Below are 13,958 nucleotides of genomic sequence, written 5' to 3'. Positions count from 1 at the left end.
ACTGTTCCAGCCATCACACTGTTGTTGTTGTTGTTGTTGTTTAGTACCATTGAGCCAGCTTTGACTCATAGCGACCCAGTATAGGGTTTCCAAGGAGCAGCTGATGCGTTGGAAACACCAACCTTGTGCCTCAAACTGACCTTGCAGTCCAGTGCTTTACCCGACAGCACCACACCAGGACTCCTAGCTATCATATTGTTGTTGTTGCTCTTACTACAGTCAAGTTGATTCAGGCCCATGGCAAGCTGTGTAGGGTTTCTGAGGAGCAGCTGGTAAGCATGAACCACCATGCTGGCAGCTTAAACCAACTTTTCAGTTCAGTGTATTAACTCATAGTTCCACACCAGGAATCCAGCCATCATATTGTTGTTATGTGCTACCGAGTCAGTACCGACTCATAGTGACCCTATACACAATAGAACGAAGCACTGCCCGGTCCTGGGCTAACCTCACAATTCTTGCCATACTTGAGCCAACTGATACTGCCACTTTGCCAATTCATCTCTTTGGGGTCTTCCTCTTATTCTTTGACCCTCCACCTTACCAAACATGATATTTCTCTCCAGTGACTGGTCCCTCCTGACAATATGTCCAAAGTATGAGAGACAAAGTATCCCCATCCTGGCCTAGAAGGAGCACTCTGGCTGCACTTCTCCCAACATGGATATGTTGGTTTTTGGCAGCCCATGGTACTTGAAGTATTGTCCTCCAACACCATAACTCAAATGTGCCAATTCTTCTACGGTCTTCCTTATTCACTGTCCAGCTTTCACATCAATATGAGGTTATTTAAAATACCATGGCTTATGTTAGGCATACCTTAGTCCTCAAGCTAACATCTTTGCTATTCAACACTTTAAAAAGATCTTATGCAGAAGATTTGCCTAATGCAATACATCGTGAGTTAATTAAATGTTTGACCAAATATAGTAGGCTAATTTTAAGTTAATATTTTGTATGACCTTTCAATGATGTCAAAAATTGGGGTGGAAAAAAAGGTTCCCCACTCCTGTTCTAGAATTATATCAGCCAATATTCTGCTGTGATCCATAGGGTATTAATTGACTAATTTTTGGAATTGAATAATTTGACCTTTCAACTAGTCTGTCTGAGTCTGGACATTTTACTGAAACCATAGGTAACCCTGCTGGTATTTGTAATACTGTTGGCATAGCTTCCAACATGATAGTAACATGGAAGCTATTACACTGTGACAAACTTAAACATGGGTGGTGTGAAAACCCTTAGACTACAGAAAATCAAGAATAGATCCAAGGCTAAATTTTAAGTCCTTTGCAAAGCAGATCTCAAGATGGTCAACATGTGCAAGACATTTATTAAGTTAAATTGTAAAGGAAGATAATATTGAAGAAAACAGGAGATGGTAAGAGAGCTTCAGACTTACAAATAGCTCTGAAAACTATAAAATAACAGAGGAAGGGGTGAAGAACAGGGTAGTAGTAGAGCTTTAGACTGTAGCACAGCTCTGAAAATCCTCAACAAGCCTGTAAGGAGTTCTCTTGGTTAAAGTGGCCTGTCAGAGGATCCATGTATTTGTCAGAATAGATCTGGCCCAATTCCACATGGTATATCTACTCATCATTTGCGGACAGCCTAGAGTGAGTGTGGCCTCAACATGAATATTGTGTGGTTTAGAAAGTTACAGCATTTGTAGGTGGTCAGACAAATAAACTCCCAGCAGCCTGTTCTTTTGAAGGTTTGCAATCCATGGTCACCATGCCAGACACATGATGAAACCCAGCAATAGTACAAAGAAAAGCTAAGATAAACAAAGATAGCAATTCTCCCTGAGGTTACTTCTGGAAAGGTTAGACAGCATTAGAAGAATTATAGTCAATAATTCAGATATTAGAAAGCTACTATAAAGGAATAGTATCAACATGTGATAGATACATGTATTCTAAATATTGATGACAATTTAAAAATCTTACACAAACAAAATATGATCAATATAATGATTGGTCTATAAAGCTTTAGAACGATTATTGGGGAGGGGAGCTAAAAAGGAGACATATTGAGCACATTGAGTATCCATCTAAGTCAATCATTAACCAGAAAAAGGGTAAGGGGAAATATAGGAAATGAAAAAACAAAACCAAACCTTGTGGAATAAAATTTCTGTATCTGAAGAAGGATAGGAATTTTCAGAATGAAAGGGCTTACTCTTTCCAGGAAGACACAAGTAAAAACAAAAACACACACTTCTAGCCACATCCTTATGAAATTATATGAATCAAAAATGAACATATAAAGTTGCCAGAGTAAAACAACAACAACAAAAAAAGTTTTGCATCAAATGAGCTGGATTCTAACCAACATTAGTTTCTCATCAAGAACAATATGTGAAAATAATTTAAACCAATAAAATCTATGATTTATGGGAACATGATTTTGAACTTAAAAATGTTTATCAAAATAATCTTTACAAAAGAATAAAATAAAATAATTTCAAAATGCAAATTAAAAAGTGTAGCTTCTATAAAATGCTCTGATAGGAATGGTTTGAGACAGATTTCTTAAAAAATACAATTCAAAGGGAGAGGATGTCATGGGAAGGGACTGCAAAAGAACCACCCAGTTATAGGCTTATAAAGTCACTGGTTTATAATGAACATAAATATGAAAAATTAGAAACTTCACAAAAAAGTTCAGGAAGCTATTTAAGAAAAGGTATGGTCAAACACTAAGTCAAATTAAAATGACTTGAAGAAATTAATACAGTATAAGAAACAAGAATGCTTTTTACTTTGATGCTTGGGGCATTTTAATAACATGAGAACACGTTCTATCTTTATGGAGTTCATAACTTTACTAAGTTAGGCAGTGAATTCTGTTTACAAAATCATAGTATTATAGAAAATACCAGTTGGTTTTCAATGGTTAGTACAAATCTGTAAACAAAATATGTTGGTTTTGTTCCCTGGAAATATATTACTATCTACTACTATTTCTTTGCTTATTCTCTAAGACACTAACATTCATGAATAAACCATGCAAACTCTGACTTATAGCCAGCTCTTTAAAACCACTTCTAACAATACCAGCAACATGTCTGACATGATTCTGATCTATCAGGCACTTTAATATCTTTGTATTACATATTTTAGATATTCTACTTTGCAATGGGTATTTTTTACACTTTGGATCAAGTTGTTCATGTACTTCATTTCCTGCTCTTCAGTTCCCATTCCTGACTTTACTTACAAACTTTTCCAACTGAATCAACATTTTCCATCATTATAATAATCATTCTTGTAGCCCTTGTTTTCTCCATTGCCAAAATTCAAATTCTGAATGAAACCTTCCTCTACTTTCTCTGCACCAGAAAAAAAATACCATATTTAGTGTGAAATGACCATATAACCAACCAGACACTTTACATAAATTCATGAAAATAACTTCAAATGTATGTTAAATAATACACAGCAACCTCACTGTGTCTCTTTGTTGTTGTTGTTGTTGTTAAGTGCCTTCGAGTCGGTTCCGACCTTAAGATTCGCAGCCCAATTCGTAACCACTACGCTACCAGAGCTTCTTAGTGCACTCATTTTCTCATGGCCTCTGGTAGTGATTTCACATCCACTCAAGTCTTCAACATCTTCACAGATGATCTTGCTGTATATCTATAGATCATATTCATTGGAAAAGAAATATTTTCTCACCATATTATCTACATTTAAACTAAAATTCTGTTTTAACTTCCTGTTTGAGTGGATGAAGTATCCCTCTAGAAATAAAAGTCCACTTTTACTCTTGTACTACAGAATTACCACTCCACACTCTCAGATTCTGTTATTTTGCTTACTCATAATTTTCCTGCAGTATTACTACAGGCTATCCTTGTGTTACAAATCAGATTACTTCCTAAATGTGTCTTTAAATTGATTTGATAGGTTAGTTGAAACAGGAGCACTCTCATCTTATTTAGCCTTACAAGAAAAGCTCAGTCTTTCAGTGATTCAAAAGCTGCACATTACACATTGACAGATTTTGATGAAGAATTTATTGAGAGTAGAAGTTAGTTCTTGGACCCCTGGTGATAATATGGAATAAGCCCTAGGCTTATGAAGGCTGACAGTTCAAACCCACCAGCCACTCCATAGAGCAAATCTACCAAGTGTTCTTAAAGAGAAAGATGAGGCTTTCTGCTCCCATAAATATTTACAAACTTAGGATCCCTATAGAGGGTTATTATGAGTCTGAATCGACTTGCTGACAGTGTTGTTGGTTTTTAGGGGTAAGTTCAATACTCTCAAAGTGAGGACAAATTTACAAGATTTTAAAGGGCAAATATGAATTGTCTGTAATAGGATATTAATAGCCACTTGATTCACCAGATGGAATACTCAAACATTAAATTGACTACATATCTGAAAAGACATGGTGGATCAGTACCATGTCATCAGTTAAGGCAAAGTCAGTGGCAGACCAAGGAACAGACCATCAGTTGCTCGTATGTCATTTCAGGGTGAAGCTGAAGAAAATTAAAACAAGTCCACAAGAGCACACAATTAACTGTTCTGGAATACCCATACTTCTAAATGTTTCATAGCTTGTCATGATCCCCACAGTCGAAAGCCCTTGAATAGTCAATTAAGGACAGGTAAACATCTTTCTGGTATTCTCTGCTTTTCAACCATGATCTAGCTGACATCAGCAACAATATCTCTAGTTCCATGTCTTTGTCTAAATCTGGCTTGAACCTCTGACAGTTATCTGTCAACGTAATACTGCAGCCATTTTTTAATTATATTGACCAAAATTTTACTTGCATGTGATATTAATGATATTGTCCAAAAATTTCTGCATTCTTTTGGGCCACCTCTCTTTGGAATGGGCATAAATATGGCTGTTTTACAATCTGTTGACCTGGAACAGTCATCCGAATTTCATGGCATAATTGAGTGAGTGCCTCCAGTGCTGCCTCAGTTTGCTGAAAGATCTTAATCTGTATTGTATGAATTCTGAGTTCTTTGTTCTTGGTCAATGCCTCTTGTGAACCTTGTACTTCTTCTTTCATCACCACTGGCTCTTTGTCATAGGCTACCTCTTGGAATAGTTGAGTACCAACCATTTCTTTTTGGTACAGTGACTCTGTGTATTACTAACTTCTTCTTTTCATATTTTTGCATCATTAAACACTTTGTTCAAAGAAGCCTTCAATATTGAAAGTTAAGGCTTGAACTGACTTACTAATATTGGTCTTCCCTCTGATTCTCTAAGTTCATTAATTTGCAAATTTCGTTACAATATTTGACTTTGTCTTCTTGATCTTCCTTCTGAAATTTTCTGTTCAGCTACTGTACTTCCTCATTTATTCCCATTATTTTGGCATCTCTATGCTGGAGAGGAAGTTTCAGAGTGACTTCTGACATTAATTTTGGTCTTTTCTTTATTTCTTGTCTACTTAATGAACTTTTGCTTTCTTCTTATATGATATGGTTGATGTCATCCCATAACTCTTCTGGTCTTTGTTCAGTAGTGTTTAATGAATAAAATCTATTCTTCCGATGATCTCTAAATTCAGGTTGGATATTTTCAGGGTTGTATTTGGCTCTCATAAACCTGATTTACTTTTCTTCAGCTTCAGCCTGAATGTGTGGATGAGCAATTGATGGACTGTTCTCCACTCTGCCCTTGGTCTTGTTTTGACTTGTTTCCACTTTCTCTCTCCATAGATATAGTCAATATGATTTATTTTTATTCCATCTGGTAAAGTTCCTGTGTATAATTGTCTTTAAATTGTTTGAAAAAGGCATTTGCAATGAGAACGTCATTGACCTTGCAAAATTCTATCATGGGATCATCATTTTTATCATCAAGGCCATATTTTCCAACTACTGATCCTGTCTCTTTGGTTCCAATCTATGCATTCCAAATACCAGTAAGTATTAATATTTCATGATTCCATGTTTGATCATTTTCAGAGTGAAAAAGTTGGTGTAATTCTTCAAATTCATCATCATTGTATTTAACGATTGGTGCATAAAATTGAATAATTAACTGGTCTTACTTTTAGGCATATGAATATTATCCTATCACAGACAGCATTATGCTTCAAGGTAGATCTTGAAATGTTCTTTTTGATAGTGAATGTGACACCATTCTTCTTCAATCTTTCATTCCCAGCATAGTACATCATTTGATTGTCAGATTCATAATGGCCATTTTCAGTCCTTTTCAGCTCACTATTGCCTATGATATTGATGTTTATGTATCCCATTTTATTTTTCACAACTTCCACTTCTCCTATATCATACTGTGTACATTCTATGCTCCATTTAGTAATGGATGTTTGCAGTTGTATCCCCCATTCTTTTTTTTTTTTTTTTTCCACTTCAACAAATGGAGATCCCCAAAACTTCCATTTGTGTCATCATGGTCAAGTCAACTTTGAGGAGACAACTCTACTCCAATCATATTTTCAGTGTCTTCCAAACTGAGAGGCTCATTATTCAACAGTATATCTGACAGCATTCTGGAACGATTCATCATATTTCAATATCCAATATTCTAGTGCTATCTGACAGTGTTTCACTGCCATTTATTAAGTTTTCAGTGTTTCAACATTGGGAATTAGTCTGCCTCTCCTTCTTCAGAGTCTGTCTTCATTTGAAAACTTAGTTGAAATTTGGCTATCATGGGTGACCTTGCCATCATTCAGCATCACAGCAACAAGCAAACCACTGCAGTGAGAGAAACTGACAGACAAGTGGTGGATTCTGTCTGCAAAATGAGCTAATAATCTGGGAAGTTGGATTAAATGAAGAAGAACATGGCACCAGGATTGGAGGAAGACTCCTAAACACCCTGCAATATGTAGTTAATATAACCATGCTTACTGAAAGCACAGAGGACTTAAAATACTGATGATGATCAAAGATGGATTAGATCTTAATGTAAAGAAAACAAAATTCCTCACAACTGTACCAATAAATAACATCTTGATAAATGGGAAAAATATGCTTAGATCCACTATTAACACAGATGGAATCAACACTCGAGAAATCAAGCCATATATTGTATTAAGCAAATTTACTGCACAAGTCCTCTTTAAAGTGTACATGTGCAAAGATGTCATTTTGAAGAATAAGATGCACCTAACCCTAGCAAGGGTATTCTCACTAGTTTCATATGCATGTGAAGTTTGGATAGTGAATAAAGATGACCACAGAAGAATTAATTGCAGCATTTTAGTTATGATGTTGGAAATAATATTAAAAGTACCATGGAATGCTAGAAGAACAAAAAAAGCTATCCTGAGGAGAGGCAGGGCTTAATGGTAGATTAGGAAGAAGTGCAATACAGACCTAGGGCAGCAATAACACAGAATACCAGATGAAGCAGGTTCAGGGGATGGTCTCAGAACTCTGAACTACATATAAAGGAATATTTGGAAAGTTCAAAGGCTTACAGCCAGTGGAATTTGTAGCAGAAGCAAGAAAACTGGTATTTTCTGATTTGCTGGTCCCAGCCACTCTAGGAGAAGCCATCTTAGGTGTGACAGAGTGGGCAAAGGAACAGAGGAGTGCTCCCACAGCAGATGTTTGACCCATCCTCGGAGATAAAGGTCTGGATAGTCTTTTTATTTATTTATACTTTTCCTGTTTATTAGTCTTTTACTGTTTCCATACCTGCACTTTGGTGACTAGAGGGAGTGCCTGAGCGAGTAGATACCCCCTCACCCCAAGAGGGTTCTACTATGCATGTGCACAGATCTGCTCAGCAGAATTTAAGAAGGGAAAAGGCACTGTTTAAAACCAAATTACCACCCAAAACAGCTACAGACAACCCATCTATTTATCACTAGGAAAAAGGCCTGAACCAGGGATATGGAGTGGAAGAGAGACATACGAGAAAGGAAACAGACTGGAAATTAAAATCTGAGTTATGTCATAAGAACCAACAGTGACATCTTGTATTTTGCAGGTGAAAAGCAAAGAGAGGGACATTAAAGTCATACTCATGTTTTGCTACAGAATTTTTTTTTTTTTTCTCTTTTTGGCGATTATAGATTATAGTATCCAATCTGGTTGCTTTGCTATTGAAGTTTTGTTTTTTGGTCACCATTTTATCTTCAGGGGACTCTTTTGCTCCCTATGTTACCCAAGAAGAGACTGCAATTGCAGTCATATAATCAAGCTACAATCACACCCTATAAAATCCCACCATCCAGGCAAGAGTCAATACCAGCTGCTATACACCAGATAGGCAGACAACACCTGCTACAATTACTCTGGGTTGAGTAATACAAAATTTAAAAGGGAAGCCCATAACCTGATCACATCTACCTAGAGGCAATCAGAAAGCAAAATAAAACATCAACATACTTCATCTAATTATTGAAATCACACCTAACTATTGAATATGCCCAAGAAATAGCTGACCATATTGGTACATGTACAGAAACAAGACAGAGTGACTGAAACAAATGAGCTGGAGACAGACCTAGATTTCAAATTGGAAGGAGGATTGGCTTGTGAAATGCCTTAAAAGTAATTGAGGATAATGATACTGAAATACAGCCAAGCACTCCACAGAGGGCTTGGGAAAGATAAGGAAGAAGTCAGGAAAGAGCTACAGGAACAATAAAATGAGATGGATACAGCATTGGAAACAGTTCAAAACCTGCAAGAAGAAGTCCAAATGATTAATAATAAAATATCAGAAGTTGACAATACACTGAAAGGGTAAAGGAATAGAACTAAAGAGATGGAAAGCAAAACCAGCAAACTGGAAAATAAGTCTCTCAAAACTGCCATGATAGAAGAGCAAGCAGGAAAAAGGGGAAATAATTCTGAATATAGTCTAAGATTCATGTGGAATATATTGAAGAGTAACAACTTAAGGCTTATTGACATTCTGGAACAGGAATTATATACAAATCCACAGGGGAGATAGTTGAAGAGCTGCTGGAAGAAAATTTTCCTAACATCCTGAAAAACAAAAAGATATGCATTCAAGAAGCTGAATGAAGCCCAGGAAGGATAGACTCCAAAAGAAAATCACCTAGACATAACATATAAAGCTCTCCAAAATTAAAGACAAGACAAGAATCCTGAAAGTAGCAAGGGAAAAGAGAAGTGTTACATACAAAGGTAAGCAAATAATATTAAGCTTTGATCTCTCAGCAGAAGCCATGCAGGCAAGAAGGCAATGGGAGGCATATATAAAACTCTGAAAAATAAGAAAACTACCAATCAAGAATCATCTACTCAGCAAAGCTATCAATCAAATATGACGTTGTAATAAAAACATTCCCTGATAAACAGAAGCTTAGGAATTTTAAACCCGTGCTTCAAAATATCCTAAAGATAATTATTTGGACTGAGAACCAAAAAGAATAGACAACAACCAGAGACTGACATACATGGCAGCACCATGCAGAACTCAATTGACAGATGGAAGAGTCCAGAATAGAGCAAAACTATAAGAATGAATTTAGTGGATCTGGGAGATCAGTCTATGATCAAAATAATCACAATGTGAAAGAAGGTCAAAACATAGGAACAGAGATCCATGTGGTAAGGAGGTCAGGGAGATTACAGGATAAAATAGACTATTTTAAATGCAGGCAAAAGTTAACTGAATATAAGGTAACCTCAAAGAAAACTAATACTTCACAACATACCAAGAAAATGAAAATCTAAGAAGATCATTGAAACTTTAAAATGATGAGGAAACTAACAAGAAAGAACACACAAAAAAACCATGAACTCAGCAAGGAAGGCATGCAGAACAAAGAAACAAGCAACACCACAAAAACAAACAAACAAATATGATGATAGCAATTAATTCATACCTATCGATAATTACAAGGAGCTCTGGTAGTGTAGCAGGTACGAGTTAGGCTGCTAACCACAAAGTCAGCAGTTTTAAACTATTAGCTGTTCCTTGGGAGAAAGATTAGTCTTTCTGTTCTGGTAAAGATTTATAGCCTCAGAAACCCTACGCTGGGTCACTATAAATCAGAACTGACTCCAGGGCACATCACCTCAACCACTGCCATTGATAATTGCACTGAATGTCAATGAAGTAAATGTGCCAGTTAAGAGATGGAGAGTGGCTGAATGGATAGGAAAAGAACAAACTTCAATATGCTGTCTGCAAGGAACATCATACACACAAAGACAAAAACAGACTAAAAGTTAATGGATGGAAAAAATATACCAAGTTAAATGCAACAATAACAGCAACAAAAAAGATCAGGATTGGCAATACTAATCTCTGATAAAATAAACTTTAAGCTCTGGTAACGTAGTGGTTACGAATCGGGCTGTGAACCGCAAGGTCAGCAGTTCATAACTACCAGCTGTTCCAAGGGAGAAAGATGAGGCTTTCTGCTCCCGTAAAGATTTACAGCCTTGGAAACCCTGTACAGGGTTGCTATGAGTCGGAACTGACTCCACAGCACATAACAACAACAATAACAACAAGGCAAAAACCAGCATACAAGATAAAGAGGGAAATTATCTCATGAGTAATGGGTCAATCGAACAAGATGACATAACTATAATAAATATCTATGCTCCTAATGAGAAAAGCAGACCATCAAAGTAATCCTACAGTCAAAAAGAAGAAATGAAATAATAAAGGTTAGAGCAGAAATAAACAAGATAGAAAATAGAAAATTTACAGAAAGAATCAATAGGACAAGAAGCTGGTTCTTTGAAAGCATTAATAAAATTGACAATGCATTGGCAAACCTAGCAAAAGAAAAGAGGGAGAAAACACAAAAAACATGCATAAGACACCACATGGGTGATATCACAACAGAACCAATAAAAATATGAAGGATAATAACAGAATATTATGTAGAGTTGTACTCTAACAAATTTGAAAATCTAGAGGAGATGGATACATTTTTAGAAAAGCACAACCTACCTAAACTTACACAGAGTGAAGGAGAAAACTTGAACAGACACATAAGTAAGAATAAATTGATCAGGTCATCAAAAAACACCCAACTAAAAAAAGCCCAGGTACAGATGGCTTCAATGGTGAATTTTACCAAACATTCAGGGAAGTTGTTGTTAAGTGCCATTGAGTCAGTTCTAATCCATAACAACCCTGTATAGGGTTTCTTTGGAGCAGCTGGTGAGCTTGAACTGCTGAAATTGCAGTTCAAACTGCTTCACAGTCTGGCACATTAACCCACAGTACCACACCAGGACTCTATTCAGGGAAGAGTCCTCGCCATTTGTACTCAAATTATTCCAGAATATAGAAGAGGATGGAAAACATCCTAAAACATTTTATAAAGTAAGCATAACCTTCATAACAAAACCAGGGAAGGACATCACTAAGAAAGAAAATTATAGACCAATATCCCTCATGAACACAGATGTAAAAATGCTTAACAAAATCCTAACCAAAGAATTCAACAACACATTAAGAAAATAATATATCACGATCAAGTGGGACTCATATCAGGGATGCAAGAATGATTCAACATTAGAAAAACCATCAATGTAATCCACCATATAAATAAGAAAAAGGAAAAGAACCACATGATCATGTCGATTGATTCAGAAAAGGCACTTGACAAAATCCAACATCCATGCCTGATGAAACCACTCAACAAAGTAGGTATTAAAGGAAGATTTCTGAACATAATTAAGAACATACACACAAAACCAACAGCCAACATCATTCTCAATGGAGAGAAACTAAAAGCCTTCCCTCTGCAAACAGGAACAAGACACCACTCCTATTCAACATTGAGCTGGAAGTCTTAGCAAGAGCTATACGGCAAGACAGGGAAATTAAAGGCATCCAAATTGACAAAGAGGAAGTAAAACTCTCTCTATTTGCAGACAATAAGATCCTATACATAGAAAACTCCAAAGACTCAGCAAAAAATACAACAACAAAACACTACTGAAATTCACTGGAAGATTTAGCAAAGTGTCAGGGTACAAGATCAACATACAAAAAAGAGTTGGATTCCTCTATAACTAATAATGACAGCACTGAAAAGAAAAATAGGAAAGCAATACCATTTACAATAGCCACCCTAAAGGATGAAACATTTAGGAATAAATGTAACCAGAGAACAAATGGCCTATACAAAGAAAACTACGAAACACTACTACAAGAAACCAAAAGAGACTTACAAAAAAGAAAACAAAGACTATACCATGCTCCTGGATACAAAGACTTAACATTGTGAAAATGTCAATTCTACCCAAAGCAATCTACACATATAATGCAATACCAATCCAGATTCCAACGACATTCTTCAGAGAGACGGAAAAAACAATCACAAACTTTATATGGAAAGCAAAGAGACTCGGGTAAGAAAAGTACTACTTAAGAAGAAGAGCAATACTGGAAGCCTATCACTCCCTAATTTCAAATTTTACTACATGGTTACAGTGGTCAAAATAGATTGATAGTGGTACAATGAAAGATACATAGATTAATGGAATAAAATTGAGAATCCAGAAATTAACTCATACAGATACATTCAACTGATCTTTGACAAAGGGCCAAAGTACATTGAATGGGGAGGACAAAGTCTCTTCAACAGATGGTGTTGGCAGAACTGGAAATCGACATACAAAAGACTGAAACAAGACCTTTACCTCACGCTATATTGAAAAACCAACTCAGCATGCATTAAAGACTTAAATGTGAATCCCGAATTAAAAAGGCCATCAATAAAAAATAAAAAATAATAGGGGATAATGTGAAAGCTGTAATACATGGCACACACAGACTACCAAACATTGTAAAAATGCCACAAAAACAAAAAGAAAATAATGATTTGGACATACTAAAAATTAGAAACTTATGTCCATCAAAAGATTTCACCAAAGTAGAAAAAAGGGAGCCCACAGAATAGGAAAAAAAAAACACCTCACAATGACATATCAGACGTGAGACTAATTTCTAAAATCTATATGAAATTACAACACTTCTGTAAGTAGAAGACAAATAACCCAATTAAAAAATGGGCACAGGGTCTCAGCTGAAGTCGCTCAGCTCAGCCCTCAGTGTTTCCTGTATCCAGAATCCCCCAGCCACGAACTGAAGATGCGGTGAGGAAGTGGGGTGGCCCCTCTGACCAGCCCAGCACCTCAGATGAGAGCTGCCCCCAGGCCAACCCCAGCCGCTCACCCGCCAGCAGCAGCCCCACATTCAGCCGTGGGCTCACCAGCTGCTGCTCCCAGGCAGCCAGGTCTGATGGCCCAGATGGCGACCACAGCGGCTGATGTGGCCGTGGGCTCTGCTGTCGGCCACATGCTGGGCCACGCCATCACCAGAGGCTTCAGTGGAGGAAGTCAAGCTGAGCCCACAGCAAGGCCTGACATCACTTACCAGGAACCTCAGGGTGCCCCACCAGCATACCAGCAGCAGCAGCAGCAGTTCGGCTCTCGCCACTATGAGATGAAACAATTTTTGGAGTGTGCCCAGAACCAGGGTGACCTCAAGCTCTGTGAGGGGTTAAGTGAGGTGCTGAAGCAATGCCGATTTGCAAATGGATTAGCATAATCAAGAATTTCAAGTTGAAGAAATGGAAAATTATCTTTCCTGACCAAGGTAACTTAGCTTACAACTACAATTGTTAGTGTAACATGTGCAGCACCAGTTAATCCTCTCCTCCCTCATCAACAACCCCCTTGCTTCACAATCACCATGGAGGAGAGCTTGGAGGTGAAGTTAAGTTTGGGGCAGGGCAGAAGTTTGTGAGGCCTACTTAAACTAGAAGTTGTGATATAATTGAGTTAATTAGAACAAAGTTATTTTCTAAAAAAAAAAAAAAAAAAAAATGGGCACAGAACAAGAACTTCACCAAGAAAGATATTCGGGCAGTCAACAAAATTGTAAAGAAATATTCACAATTGTTAGCCATTAGAGAGATGCAAATCAAAAGAACAATAAGGTATCATCTCACAGCAGCAATAACAGTGAAGTTCAAAAAAGCATAGAAC

At 36.9% G+C, this 13,958-nt stretch overlaps 1 protein-coding gene across 1 annotated transcript; it reads left to right on the top strand.

The window, feature by feature from the left end:
- Window positions 1-4,866: 4,866 nt before the first annotated feature.
- On the top strand, window positions 4,867-13,518 carry LOC102829199 (coiled-coil-helix-coiled-coil-helix domain-containing protein 2, mitochondrial-like). The gene is made up of 2 exons (XM_006864784.1): window positions 4,867-4,925; window positions 13,074-13,518. The coding sequence occupies exons 1-2, from the start codon at window positions 4,867-4,869 to the stop codon at window positions 13,516-13,518; spliced, it is 504 nt and encodes a 167-aa protein (XP_006864846.1).
- The last annotated feature ends 440 nt before the right edge of the window (window positions 13,519-13,958 follow it).

The sequence above is a fragment of the Chrysochloris asiatica genome, unplaced genomic scaffold (assembly GCF_000296735.1).
Source record: "Chrysochloris asiatica unplaced genomic scaffold, ChrAsi1.0 scaffold00070, whole genome shotgun sequence".
In the NCBI taxonomy this organism is placed as follows: Eukaryota; Metazoa; Chordata; class Mammalia; order Afrosoricida; family Chrysochloridae; genus Chrysochloris; species Chrysochloris asiatica.
The sequence above is the reverse complement of the archived record's forward strand: the minus strand, read 5'-3'. Positions and strand labels throughout refer to the sequence as shown.

Excerpts from the sequence above, each read along its gene's own strand:
- LOC102829199 (XM_006864784.1), top strand. The coding sequence starts at position 4,867 with ATGGCTGTTTTACAATCTGTTGACCTGGAACAGTCATCCGAATTTCAT. Across the intron at positions 4,926-13,073 it reads GAATTTCATGGCATAATTGA|TGGGGTGGCCCCTCTGACCA; the intron begins GTGAGTGCCTCC and ends GCGGTGAGGAAG.